General features: G+C 41.9%; 1 protein-coding gene and 1 pseudogene across 3 annotated transcripts; one reads left to right on the forward strand and one right to left on the reverse strand.

Annotated features, from left to right (window-relative positions):
* Positions 1-325: 325 nt before the first annotated feature.
* Positions 326-11,855, reverse strand: ZNF485 (zinc finger protein 485). 3 transcript variants are annotated; one of them, XM_011953798.1, is made up of 5 exons: positions 11,733-11,855; positions 11,199-11,276; positions 9,529-9,655; positions 8,917-9,012; positions 326-1,935 (listed from the first exon to the last, which is right to left on the reverse strand). In XM_011953798.1, exons 2-5 carry the CDS (start codon positions 11,220-11,222, stop codon positions 857-859), a joined length of 1,326 nt encoding a protein of 441 aa, XP_011809188.1. In that variant the 5' UTR covers positions 11,223-11,276; positions 11,733-11,855; the 3' UTR covers positions 326-856. The 3 variants fall into 3 exon arrangements, with proteins under 3 accessions (XP_011809188.1, XP_011809187.1, XP_011809189.1); XM_011953797.1 differs by having other exon boundaries at positions 11,728-11,846; XM_011953799.1 differs by having other exon boundaries at positions 11,701-11,828.
* A 154-nt stretch (positions 11,856-12,009) lies between these two features.
* On the forward strand, positions 12,010-13,929 carry LOC105520182 (annotated as a pseudogene).
* The last annotated feature ends 769 nt before the right edge of the window (positions 13,930-14,698 follow it).

Consider the following 14,698-nt stretch of genomic DNA (forward strand, 5'->3'; position numbering starts at 1 on the left):
TAAGGTCTGTTGTGGAATTTTGCACCTGTTGGTGCTCAGAAAAGTTTTGGATTTTGGAGCACTTCAGATTTCAGATTTTCCGATTATGGATGCTCAATCTATTCTACATCCTCCTCAAAGATAACTGCTGTTAGCTGAGTGTGGTGGCACATGCCTGCAGCCCCAGCTACTCCAGAGACTGAAGTGGGAAGGTTGTTCAAGCCCGAGTTCAAAACTACAGTGAGCTATGATCACATGGCACTCCAGCCTGGGTGACAGAGTAAGAGCTAGTCTCTTAAAAAAAAAAAAAAAGAGAGAGAGAGAGAGAGAGACAGGGAGAGATAACTGCTGTTAAGATTGGTCTTTATTTTTCCAGGTCTTTTTGAATGCATATAATATAGATTTCCTGCAACTTGCTTCTTTAACTTAACAAGGTATCATGGGTATATTTTTACTGTCATATTTTTTTACTTAGAGATGGAGTCTTGCTATGTTGCCCAGGCTGGAGTGCCGTGGCTATTCACACGCACAGTCATAGTGCATTACAGACTCAAACTCCTGGGCTTAAGCAATCCTCCTGTCTCAGGCTCCCAAGCAACTAGAACTACAGGCATATGCCACCATGCCTGGATTTGTACAGTATTTACAGCTCCACCTCATTCTTTTCAATTAGCACGCAGTATGCTATAACTACTTCCGTACTGACATACATTTAGCTTATTCAAATATTTCACTAGTACAAACCTCACAATGAATATCCTCACAAGTGAGACATTCTCTCGGAAGTACACAGAGTATTTCTGTTAAATGCATAATTTATTTAATGTCTCCTCTATGACAGTCAGAAGGAATAAACTACTCTGCACAATTTGCCACACTAACTACATTTCATGGCTCTTTCTTTGTTATGAATTTTCCTATGTTGTTTAAGGGCTGAACTTTGGGGAAAAGCTTTCCCACATTCATTACATTTATAAGGTTTTTCCCCAGTATGGAGTCTCTGATGTTCAACAAGGCCTGAGCTGTGCCGAAAGGCTTTCCCACATTTCTTACAGTGATAGGGTTTTTCTCCAGTATGAATTCTCTGATGTCCAGTAAGGGTTGAGCTCTTTGTAAAGGCCTTCCCACAGTCACGACACTGATAGGGTTTATTTCCACTATGAGTTTTCTGATGACCAGCAAAGGATGAGCTATACCTGAAAGATTTTCCACATTTACTGCAGTGATAGGGTTTCTCTCCAGTATGCATTCTTTGGTGACTAATAAGAGTTGAGCTCTTCCTAAAGGCTTTTCCACATTCATTACACTGATATGGCTTCTCACCAGTATGGATTTTCTGATGTTCCAACACAGTTGAGTTATCCCTGAAAGCTCTCCCACACTCGTTACATTTAAAAGGCTTCTCTCCACTGTGTATTCTTTCATGACGAGTAAGGGCTGCATTCTGAGCGAAGGCTTTCCCACAGTCATTACATTTGTAGGGTTTCTGGCCAGTATGAATTCTCTGATGACTTAAAAGGATTGAGTTCTTTCTGAAAGTTTTTCCACATTCAATGCATTTGTGGGGTTTCTCCCTAGAATGAATTCTCTGATGGTGGATAAACGTTGAGTGCTTCTTCAGGAACTTCCCACATTCAACACATCTATAAGGCTGTTTGCCTGCATGAACCTTATGGTGATTTAAAAGGGATGAACTGTTCATAAAGGCGATGCCACATTCTTTACACTTATGTGGTTTCTCACTGGTATGATTTCTCTGGTGGCTAATGAAGGACGAATTGTATTTGAAGACTTTCCCACATTCCTTGCACTTATAGTTCTTCTCTGTGGAGCTTCTGCCCTCCCAGTCCAGGCCTTTTTCCATCATGACACTTTTCCTTCGCTCTCCCAGAACAGATCCTGCAGAAGTGCTTTGCTTTAGGGCTGACATCTTTATTTCAAACCAGTAGTCCTGGACTGAAAGAAAATTTAAAAAATTCAAACGTTCTTTATGTCGAAATGCTGAAAGTGAGAGTTGTGCAAGGACTTGAATAATGTTCTATGCTACATAACTAAAGGTTATGAAAAATTATTAAGGTGTCCCACTTGTGATTCTTGCTGAGAAAAGATGGCCAGGCTAAGGGCAGGAGAACTATGATTTTAAAGAAAAGAAAAGAATCTGTGCTATAAACATTGCATTTAAAGAATGCAGTGGGCACCTAAGAAGTTGCAAAGTTAGGAAGACAACACAGGAAACAGCTAAAAAAGAAAAAAGACAATGTCAGAATAAATACAAAATTGAGGAGAAAGACCAGAGTCACAAAAAAAGCTGTAATTACTACTAGGACAGATTTCTGCAGGTGGTATATTTGAGAACATTATGATGTCACCAAGAACTTGAGAAAAATATTTCTCTGTGAGGATTTAACAGTGAACCAATATTTAATTGCTCAGAGGAAAAAAGAAAATAGAAAAAATATTCAAGGAACAAAAATAGTTCTCAGAACAGTAAGATTTTACTATAAACTAAATTTTTAACATATCTAAAAAACAACATACCTATGCCAGGCACGGTAGCTCATGCCTGTAATCCCAGCACTTTGGGAGACCGAGGCGGGTGGATTACTTGAGGTCAGGAGTTCAAGACCAGCCTGGCCAGCGTGGTGAAACCCTGTCTCTACTAAAAATGCAAAAATTAGCCTGGTGGCACATGCCTTTAATCCCAGCTACTCGGGAGGTTGAGGCAGGAGAATCGCTTGAACCTAGAGGCAGAAGTTGCAGTGAGCTGAGATAGTGCCACTGCACTCCAGCCTGGGTGACACAGCAAGATTTTGTCTCAAAAAAAAACAAAAAAAAAAACCACACACAATCAATGGGTATACTATGTGAATTTTCTCTAGCTTTTTACAAAGTACAGACACAAGACCCCAGACAGACAGAGCAAAATGATTCAGACAAAAACGTTCTGAAAAACTAATAGAGACAAACTTGTAGTAAAATTAACAATCACCAACCAATTGTTTCACTAAATGCACTTTTCTTACAAACATAAGTTGTGTCTATCTATACCTAAAGATATATACACATGCATATATTTATATGTATTTATACTTAGTAGTCTAGGGAGAAATTCCATACAACAGATATTAGAGCTAAGACTTATCTTTTCAAGGAAATGCAAGTTGAAGGTGAAGCCCAGTCAGAAACAGCCCCGATTCTTCCAATGGTCTTTGATGGGATATGTGTTTAATGTATTATGATCAAACTAGAGAATATTTCAAGATACTCATTGTCAAGCTGGCAACGTGAAGACACATATGGGTACTTGTTCTATGACAAAGGTGGTCTTGCAAAGCAGTGAGGAAGAGGAGGCTCTGCATTAGCACATTTCAGGAGAAAAAAATAAATATAAACCCTACCTCATATGATGCACAAAAATCCATTCTAAGAGGATGGTGAATGCAAACAAAAAAAAAACAAATAATAAAGCTTCTACAAATTAACACAGAAGAATATCTTTGTGATCTTGGGAAAAGAAAAAATATTAAAATCACAAAAATAATAAATGTTAATAAATAATTGTTAATAATATATAATTTAAAATAAGCATTTTAAATAAAGCATGACACAAAAAAGCACTGACAAAGAAGAAAGAGATTGATCAACTGGAAGAACTCGGCTGGGCACGGTGGCTCATGCCTATAATCCCAGCACTTTGGGAGGCTGAGGCAGGAGGATGGCTTGAGGCCAGGAAGTCCAGACCCACCTGGGCAACATAACAAGTCTCCATCTCGACAAAAAAAAAAAAACATGTTTTTAATTAGCTGAGCATGGTGGCATGTGTCTGTAGTCCCAGCTATTCAGGAAGCTGAGACAGGATTGTTTTGAGCCCCGAAAAAGGAATAACTGCTATTCATTAGGACCATTAACAGTCAGTAACAATACAGAGAGGGATGGTATAATACATGTAATCAGTAACAGGCTCTTGAAATAGCTACCCAATCAGAGATGCTCTATAAGGACCAATAAATACTCTAAAAGGTCTTTTTTTTTTTTTTTTTTGACATGGAGTCTCACTCTGTCACCCAGGCTGGACTGCAGTGGCGCAATCTCAGCTCACCACAACCTCCACCTCCCAGGTTCAAGCAATTCTCCTGTCTTAGCTCCCCAAGTAGCTGGGACTACAGGCATGTGTCACCACACCCAGCTAATTTTTTGTATTTTTAGTAGAGACAGGGCTTCACCATGTTGGCCAGGCTGGTCTTGAACTCCTGACCTCAGGTGATCCGCCCACCTCAGCCTCCCAAAGTGCTGGGATTACAGGCATGAAGCACTGTGCCCAGCCCTAAAATGTCTTTAACCTCGTTAGATATAGAGACATAGATATGAAAACCACAATGAGGCACACTGCACATCCACCAGAATGACTAACTTCACAAGACTGACCACAGGAAGTGCTAGCCAGGACATGGAACAAGGAGTGCTCTCACACACTGATGAAGGAGTATAACTGGGTACAAAACTCTGGAAGATTATTTGACATTATATACTAAAGCTGAATACATGCCCAACAGAAATGTAGCCATATAAGAACCAAAAAATAATTTATAAGAATGTTTACAGCACTTCTAATAGCCAAAAGCTGGAAAATGGCATATATGCATCTGAATATAAGACAGAAACTGAGGTAGAGTCACACAATGAGACATTCTACAGCAGTGATTTTCCAAGCATGGGCTCCAGCCCCGCAGCACCAGCATCAGCATGCCTGAGAACCTGCTGAATAAAGAACTCTTCAGGGGGCCCCACAACTGTACTGGAGCATGCATTCTGAGGCACGCTAGAGTTTTCAGAAGCACGGATCCACAGCAAAGAAATAAATAAAAATGATGAATGAATTTGAAAAAATGTTATGCATAAGCCAGACAAAAAATTATATGTACTATATGATTCCATTCACATAAAGTTAAAAACAGGCAAAAATAAACTATAGTGTTAGTTCAAGGGGAGGAGAATGGGTAATAATTGGGAGGAATTATGATGTGATTTACTCAGGTATTGCCAAAGTTCTATTTTTTAACCTAAGTTTTGGTTACATGGGTATTGAGTTTTAAAATACTAATTTGGGCTGTACACATATTTTATCAGCTTTTCTAAATATGCGTTAATTTTTTTTAAAGGCTTTAAGAAAGAAAAGGAGAGTCTAGCTTATAAATATCTTAGTACTTCAATCACAGAAATCAAAATACAAATTGCAAAATAACTAAAAAATAATGACAGCTCTACACATTGTAACTTACTGAATATAACTAAAACATTACATAGACAAAGTTTAAGGCTTTACATATTTACATTACATCAATAAGAAAGAAGAAAAATCAATTAATGAAGAACTAAAATGTTTAGGAAAAAGTAAATAAACCCAAGGAAAGCAAAAGGGAAAAGGAACTTAAGATTTAAAACACAGAAAACAGTAACACTAATACATATACCCAAATGCTCTTCTTCAAAAAAATAAAACAGAGCTAATAAAGGGGAAATAGGAAAACATAAGAAATGGGAAAAAGACAAAGTAAGAAATCAGGGAAAATAACCAAAGATGCAGAGGATATTACTAAAAGAGTTATAAAAAGCTACTTTGTTCAACACAAATAACTTACAACCTTGAATACTCCATACTTTTTAGGAAATTATAAATTACTAAAACTGTTTCCTAGAGGGAGAAAATCTATTTGGACAAGTCACTATTGACAACACTGTCAAAAAAATACCCCCAATTCCTCCTCTCTGCTCCCATCACAATAAATAAGCAAAAACGGGACAAAGCACCCAAACCTCTAGGGAACAGCTATCATGCCAGTTAAACTAGACTAAAGGATAAAAATATGAAAGACCAAAAAATGTTTTATGAAAGTATTACAAAATTAAAGTCAAAGCCCAATGAAAATGGGCAGATGAAAAAGAAAATGTAAATACATTTAAGTCTCAGTGCAAAAATTTAAATAAAAGATTAGCAAATGGAATCATCTACTGTCATACTCAGAGAATGATATAATGTGTCATGGCCAAGATAACTGAGAATAAAATCTACCACAGAAACAGATCAAAATGGAAAAGACAGATATTTCCACATATCTTGAAAGAGCATTTAATAAAATTCAGCAATCATGCTTGATTTAAAAAACTAAAATTTCTTAACAAAACATATGAACGAAATACTTCCTTTAAATAACAACGTATGTGTATCCCAACTCAATAGCTAGCTTAAATGAGAAGCCCAGACACAATGCAAAGATACAAAGATAAGCATATCCATCATTACCTTTGTTAATATAAAGTTGATATAAAACAAACTTTTTTAAAAAAAAATCTGTGATATATATGATATACAATTAATTTCCTGAATGTATAAAGAAGCCTTCACATTGACAATTTTTATGTCCAACAATCTAACAGTAAAATGGGCAAAAGACTGGAACAGGCAGTTCTCAGGAAAAATAAATACAAGGGTTGCTGAAAATGTTGCAACATGCTAAATCACGCTCCTGATAAGAAAAAGGCAAATTAAAATTACAATAAAATACTTTCACCTCTCAGACTGGCAAGGATCAAAGCATATAAGACACTATTGACAAGCGATGATAAAAGTGGCACTCATATGTTGTCATTAGGAGTATAAACATGTACTATCTCTATGAATAGTGGAAATACCCACCAAATTTGGTGGATTTTAAAATTTTAACCTTTAACAATTCTTATAGGAATTCATTCTACAGATTTACTTGTACACAAGAGAACTGATGTGTATGAGGATAATCACTGCAACACTGGTCAGATCATTATGTCCACTAAAGAGAACTGATTACATAAATTATAGGACATCCATAAAGTGGAACACTATGCAGGCATTAAAAAGAAAGATAAGCTGGTATGGCGGCACACACCTGTAATCCCAGTACTTTGGGAAACTGAGGGAAGAAGACAGCTTGAGGCCACGAGTTCCAGACCAGCCTGGACAAAATAGCGAGATCTCATCTCTACAAAAAAAATTTTAAGAGTAAATACATAAATAAAATTAAAAATAAAAACAATTAGCCAGGTGTGGTGGCATGCTCCTGTGGTCCCAGCTACTCAGGAGGCTGAGGCAGGAGGATCACTTGAGCCCAGGAAGTCAAGGCTGCAGTGAGCCATGATCAAGCCACTGTACTTCAGTCCAGGAAACAGAGTGAGACTGTTTCCAAAAGAAAGAAAGAGAGAGAGAGAAGAGAGAGAGAGAGAAGCTCTAAACAATATAGTTATGTCAAATGACTTCTAAGACATAAATGCCAAACTAACAGGCAAAAAAAACTAACATGGTGTGCTACCATGTGCTTAAAGAATTAATGGATACTCTCACAAAGTACACATCACATACGCAAATCTCCACAAGAAACTGATTCAGGGATGCCTCTGGGGAGGGGAACTGAGTGATGAGAAAAGTATGTGAAGGAGACTGCATACCATTTGAACCATCTGAATGTGGTACCATAAGTATGTCTAACAACTAACAGAAAGGAAAATATATACACACACACAAAAAAAAAAAAACCATAAAATACTGAATGGTTTTGAAGTCTTTGTAGAAAGATTTACTAGTCCTCTAAGCAGATGAAAGAAATATTAGGGGAAACACTGCTTGTTTTCATTACCTCTAAGTTTTAAACATTCTATTTCAAATAACAACCAAAACTAAAACAGAAAGAACAGAGAATAAAGAAGACTGAGTGACTTTTGTTACTATATAAAGAATCTACACAAGAATTTATAGGGAAATATTAAACATAGTAAGAATAGAAGGAATTACTTCAAAAGCATCCCACCCACAACCAGCAAAGACCTAGGTTAAGCAAGACTATGTATTACTGGTATTTTACATGAAATACAGTTATAAACATTCTCCTGAAGATGACAGAGGCAAAATGACAATTCGAGTTTTAGAAGAAGAAATACTGGCAGGATAAATATTTTAGGTGAGAGAAATATTCAGGCTTTGAGATTTAGAAATGAACTATGGCACAGAGAAAGTGACATAGAGAAACATATACAAAGCATACACAGAAAAAAACGGGAGCCAAGAGCAAAGGACAGTAGAAAAGAGAAATAAAAGAAGATCCGTAAGAAAAGGAAAGAAAATGCTTCCCCAACAATGTGTTCACCAAAAATCGCAATTACCTGAGAGCTAGAAAACCATGCTTACATTTGGAATCTGCGACTACCACCGGGAAGTGGTATATAGTGAGTTAGCAAGCTTCCATGAGAGAGTGGGTAAGGAATGGAAAATGAACAGGGGCCAGGTGTGGTAGCTCACACCTGTAATCCCAGCACTTTGAGAGGCCAAGGTGGAAGGATCACTTGAGGCCAGGAGTTCAAGACCAGCCGTGACTAATATAGCGAGACTCCATCTCTACATAAAATAAAAATTTAAAAATTAGGCAAGTATGGTGGTGTACACCTGTAGTCCCAGCTACTCCTACTCAGGAGTCTGAGGCAGGAAGATGGCTTGAGTCCAGAGTTTGAGTTTGCAGTAAGCTATGATTACATTCCAGCCTGGGCAACAGGGCAAGACTCTGTCTCAAAAAATATAAAAGAAAGGAAATGGACCAGAAGTAGAAAGAAACAAAAGACAGCCTGGTGAATGCCTGGAAGGAGAGAGAGAAAAATCACATAAAGAGCTTGAGGATTTCAGAGGGCTGGGAGATGGCACAGATGGGCCTGAGGCCCTCAGGAAGGGAGCAGCCCTCCCAAGTACAGAAAGACTGGGGAGAAGAGCAGCCAGCCACTTGACAGGAGGATGACATCAAAAGAGGAAACTAGTGCCCTTTTGCACCGACAGGGCACTCAGAGAGGAGCTTTCCACTCAGGAGCCCCCGTACTGTTCCGTGTGCTCCGCTGCTGCTGGGATGTTTCCCACCCACTCACCTGCACGTGTGCCTGATGGAGCCTCTCGCACCTCCATCCAGGGCTCTGCCCCTTCCTCCAACTGAGTGATTAGTTTTGGTTTGGAAGAGAGAAGCCCTGTTCATAAAGAAAAAGGATCTTAGAAGAGGAAAAAAAAAAATGAATGAAAAGGAATGTGATGGTAGTTACAAGCACAAGCAGTCACTCAAGACCTCAGTGTCAACTTGAGCATCTGCAAGGAGCACGGACAGGTCAGAGAGGCCTCGAGGGTGGCACCCAGGATGTCCAACTCATGGAGTAAAGCAAATGAAGGGGGCAAAGTCAATTAGAAAACCAGGTCCTCCTGGAGGACGAGAAACTCCTATTTTGGGAGGCAGATGAATCATGACACAGAAACGTTCCAGAACTGGGCTAGTTGGTACCACAAAGCTACCCATCTTAACTCTGTATGGCTCTGACCTTTCTTGAGGGGTGGAAGGAGCATAAACTCCAGCCTCTAAGCCCACACTTAAGAAAAACAAAACAAAAAGCACATCATTTAAGATTTTTTTCAATACCCCAAACCATTCACCCTATGAAAACACAAAGTTGCTCAGCAGACCAATCTTGAGTCAAGGAGAAAGTCATCCTCACCCACAGACACCAGATTCCCATAGTTCTCCAGCATCACATCCCTGTACAGGGCCCGCTGAGCAGCATCCAGGTGTCTCCACTCAATCCGGGTAAAGGCCACGGCCACATCCCCAAATGTCAGCGGTCCCTGCAAAACCAAACCCAATTCTGGTCATCCAGGAACCCCTGAGGGAAGTATCCCAAGAGAAGGAAGCAAGGTGGTCAAAGCCAGCTTCTGACAGTTCCAACGGTGCTCATGGAAATGAACAAGTAAAAGCTGAGGGCTAGGAGGAGGTGTGACTCCTCCCTCAAGCGTGTTCTTCCTGCATGCCTGTCCTGCTTCCTCCTCCATGCCTGGCCTCTGCTCACCCCACCCTTCATGTCACCTGGTCAAAAAGGTCTCTTTCTCCACCCCATCCTCTGCCACTCTGTCTCGAAACCCACTTCATTTTTCTTCACAGGATTTCTCACCACCTGGCAGGAGAGGTTTGCACTGACTGTAAGCATCCTCTCTAATGTGAGCTCCAGGGGGACAGTGTGGGTCACTGCTGCCTCCCAGTCAAAAACACTGCCTGACACAGAAGTGTTCAGGCTTTGTTCCATCAACAAATGAATAGAAACTTTGAAAAGACACGGAAAGTGATTAGCTTTATCAGAAAATTTACAGGGAGTATGATCTAACTCTGGGGCAGAATATTTTTAAAAAAGAAAAAAAAATTGCTTTTCATAACAGTAACAACTTACTAGGTACCAGCCACGGTGCTAAACCCTGAGATATATATCATCTCTCTAACTTTCTGCCATAACTATATAAAGTAAAATCTATTTTGTAGCTAAAGACACATAGGTTCAGAGAGTTGGAACAACTTGCTCAAGGTCCCAGGGCTGGTGGAGGAAACAGTGTAAAAGGAAGCTATAAAAAGTAGGAATGAAACTAGAACAAATTGGAATGGTTATGAAATATTAAAAGAAAAAAAGAGTAGGCCTTAAAAATATGCAAAAGGTGTTTCAAATGAAGTTACTTGACTTGTTAGAACAGTAGAAATGTAGCTAATCTTTAATTTTTAAAATTTTATTTACTTGTATAATAGATACTCAAATGTGTATCACTTCCTTTCAAAATACCAACTATTTAATCAGTTTCTCAAAATCCTTCAAAGCCTAGTTTTCTCCAGGATAAAGGCAAACTCCAGTCTGGGACTCTAGACCATGAATGTTTCCAATTTTCTCAGGCCAGTTTGTTCATGGTTCCGCCATAATGATTTCATTCAGGCAGCGCTTTCCCCTAGTATCCTCTGCGATTATGCATCTCATTTATATTCTTCAGGAAGAACTAAGGCGCCCACTACTCCACCCCTCCCACCCCACCACACACTAAAGGTCAAGAGAGCACTGCTATCACCCTATGTCTTTATGGCCTACGTCTTTATATGCTAATGTGTATTTTTTTCATCATCTGCCAGTTTGCAAAGTACTTTTCTGTTTCTAGCACTCTAGAAAACATGGGTAGCAATAATCTACTTGGTGAATGACTACCTAATGGGTAGAGAGGACGGAAATAGTGGGACCCATCCAGAATTGGTTCGAGTAGCTTGGTCCACACACAGGGCAGGGCATCGTCTGGGCAACAGGCATAAGCCCCACCTAGCTGAAACAAGTGGCTTCTCAAGAAATGGAAAAATCAAACTTGCCTGGATCTGGGCTCTTGGAGCCATCTGTCTCCTGAACTGTTCTCCCAGGCAAGGGCAGAGAATCCTGCGTAAGTCAATCTGGGAAAGAAGAGAGGAAATATGAGGAAGTCCCTCCGTGCCCTAGCCTAGCTAGAATCTGCCCTCTGCACCAGGCCCCCGCCCGCCCGTTCCCTCCACAGGTGGGCAGACAGGTCCAGGTGGGTACGCTCGGGAAGAAAGGAAAGGGAAGGGCTGCTGGGATCCGTCCTGGACTGCAGCCAGCTCCACGCCAAGCACTTTTGGCAGCACGGGGGGACGGCCTTGTCAGTGGCCCAATCTGTCTGCCAGGGCGCAAGCCTGGAGCGCTCTGTGATGCACCAGTCTCGGGCGGTCGCTCCACATGGCTCAGGCACTGCGGGTAGGCCCTGCCCACCGCCGCCGTCCCCTCCCACCCCGGCTCGCCCCTCGACCCGCCCCTGGGAAAGGCGGGGAGCACCCGCCAGGGGCCCGAGGCTTCAGGGACCCAGCCTGGTGGCGGCCGCTGACAAACCAAACCTAGCCAGCAAGGCTGCGGAGCTGCACACCCAGAGAGACAGCGACCACGCCACGCTGTCCAGACAGTAGCGACCACCCAGCCGCTAGTGCAGCTCCCGCCCCGGACCGGAAGCGGAAGTGGCTGCGGCCGCGGAGGCCTCTGGGAAACGTAGTCTGGGTCGCTCGGGCGTCTTAGGGGGCTCCATCCGCAGAGCAGGTTGGCATCACCTGGGAATCTTTGAAAAGTGAAGGTGCGGGAAGTGGAGAGCGGCTGATCGCAATTGGGAGGTGGTACATTATGACTGACATGCAAAATCTGGTAGAAAAATTGGACAGGGCAGTGGGCTGCCTGGAGGCAGTATCCCATACCTCTGACATGCACCGTGGGTATGGAGACAGTCCTTCAAAAGCAGGAACAGCTCCATATGCGCAGGCATTTGACTCGCTTGCCTGTCCTGTGGCAGAGTACTTGAAGATCAGTAAAGAGATTGGGGGAGACGTGCAGAAAGATGCGGAGATGGTCCACACAGGTTTGAAGTTGAAGTGAACTCTCTTGGTTACAGCTTCTCAATGTCAACAGCCGGCAGCTTTCCGATTTGTTGGCACCCATCTCAGAACAGATCAAAGAAGTGATAACCTTTCGGGAGAAGAACCGAGGCAGCAAGTTGTTTAATCACCTGTCAGCTGTCAGCGAAAGTATCCAGGCCCTGAGTTGGGTGGCTATGGCTCCCAATCCTGGCCCTTATGTGAAAGAAATGAATCATGCTGCCGTGTTTTATACAAACCGAGTCCTTAAAGAGTACAAAGATGTGGATAAGCAGCATGTAGACTGGGTCAAAGCTTATTTAAGTATATAGACAGAGCTGCAGGCTTACATTAAGGAGTTCCATACCACCGGACTAGCCTGGAGCAAAACGGGGCCTGTGGCAAAAGAACTGAGTGGACTGCCATCTGGACCCTCTGCTGGATCAGCTACTCCTCCCCCACCACCAGGCCCCCCTCCTCCGCTAGTCTCTATCAGTTCAGGCTCAGATGAGTCCACTTCCCTCTTAGCACTGTTTGTGCAGATTAATCAGGGGAAGAGCATCACACATGCCCTGAAACATGTATCTGATGACATGAAGACTCACAAGAACCCTACCCTGAAGGCTCAGAGTGGTCCAGTATGCAGTGTCCCGAAGCCATTCTCTGCACCTAAACCCCAAACCAGCCACAAAGAAAAAGCCAGCTGTACTTGAACTGGAGGGCAAGAAGCGGAGAGTGGAAAATCAGGAAAATGTTTCCAACCTGGTGATTGATGACACAGAGCTGAAACACGCAGCTTACATATACAAGTGTGTCAACACAACATTGCAAATCAAGGGCAAAATTAACTCCATTACAGTAGATAACTGTAAGAAATTTGGTCTGGTATTCGATGATATAGTGGGCATTGTGGAGATAATCAACAGTAGGTGCCGAGACCAGCTTGGTCAGGGAGACCCTAACCCAGCGGCGCTAGAGGAATTAAAGACACACACACCGAAATATAAAGGTGTGAAGTGGGAAATCAGGGGTCTCACAGCCTTCAGAACTGAAAGCCCCAAACAGAGATTTGCCCACATATTTATTAACAGCAAACCAGTCATTAGTATTGTTTCTATAGATATTAAATTAACTAAAAGTATCCCTTATGGGAAACAAAAGGATGGGCCGAATGAAAGGAATAGGTTAGGCTAGTTAACTGCAGCAGGAACACACTCTTAAAGACACAGATCACTCATGCTTTTGTTTGTGGCTTAAGAATGCCTTTAAGCTGTTTTCCACCCCGGGCAGGCCAGGTGTTCCCTGCCCTCATTCCTGTAAACCCACAACCTTCCAGCATGGGCGTTAGGGCCATTATGGACATATCACAGTGCTGCAGAGATTTTGTTTATGGCCAGTTTGGGGGCCAGTTTATGGCCAGATTTGGGGGGGCTTGCTCCCAACAAGTAGGGATGTCAAAGTTTAGGTAATGAGTAAAGTGCCAACCATTTCAATCAACAAAACAGACGGCTACCATGCTTACCTGAGCAAGAATTCTCTGGATTGTGAAATAGTCAGCGCCAAATCTTCTGAGATGAATGTCCTCATTCCTACAATAGGCAGTGACTTTAATGAATTTCCCATTCCTGAGCAGTTCAAGACCCTCTGGAATGGGCAGAATTTGGTCACCACAGTGACAGAAATTGCTGGATAAGCAAAGTGCCAATGGGTTCTTTGCCCTCCCTTCATACCATGGGATAAATTTGTATCAAGACGGTTCTTTTCTAGATTTCCTCTACCTTTCTGCTCTTAAAACTGCTTCTCTGCTCTGAGAAGCACCGCTACCTGCCTTCACTGAATTATACCTCAGGCTGAGATTTGCAGTGGGATAGCAGGTCAGGTGATCTTCTGCAGGAAGGTGTAGCTTTTCCATATCAGCTCAACCACGCCACCAGTCCATTCTTAAGGAACTGCCGACCAGGCTAAAATGATGTATTTTAGCTTTGAGTTTTGGAGGTTATTCTACCAACAAACAGTCCATTGGGAGGAAAACAGTCCAAGGAATTAACAGATCAGAATGTTCACACTGGTTAATCTTTCTCTAACGATGAGCATGAAGGTAGCAGAAGCTGGTGTGTTTCCAGCTGGTTCTTGTAACCAAACTAATTTTTCACTATTGACAAGTGAGGCAAGGGTTGCACTGGACTGAAGGCTGAGGCTTGGCCATCTAGCATTCCATGCAAAATGGTTTCCTATAAGCATTCCTTTTATTCACTATTCTATCCTAGGTCTGCCTCAACCATGAGATAGGAAAGTCTCCGGTACTAGCTGCTACAGCAGTGCCCTTCATCCAGGGCAGTTAAAGAAGTATTGGACCCTTTCTTTCTCTGAGATCCCTACCCAGCACCTTCCTACAGAGATGGAAAAAAAAGGAAAAACAACACGCCATTCCAAGGAGTCTGGCACACCTGAATCCTCCTTCC

The sequence above is a fragment of the Colobus angolensis genome, unplaced genomic scaffold, assembly GCF_000951035.1.
Source record: "Colobus angolensis palliatus isolate OR3802 unplaced genomic scaffold, Cang.pa_1.0 Scaffold370, whole genome shotgun sequence".
Classification (NCBI taxonomy): domain Eukaryota; kingdom Metazoa; phylum Chordata; class Mammalia; order Primates; family Cercopithecidae; genus Colobus; species Colobus angolensis.

Bases quoted from the DNA above. Each gene is read 5' to 3' on its own strand.
- ZNF485 (XM_011953798.1), bottom strand. From the start codon at position 11,222: ATGGCTCCAAGAGCCCAGATCCAG. The intron at 9,656-11,198 runs GCAAGTTTGATT...TTGGTTTTGCAG, and splicing joins CTCCAAGAGCCCAGATCCAG to GGACCGCTGACATTTGGGGA. The intron at 1,936-8,916 runs GTGAGTGGGTGG...ATTTTCTTTCAG, and splicing joins TCCATCAGGCACACGTGCAG to TCCAGGACTACTGGTTTGAA.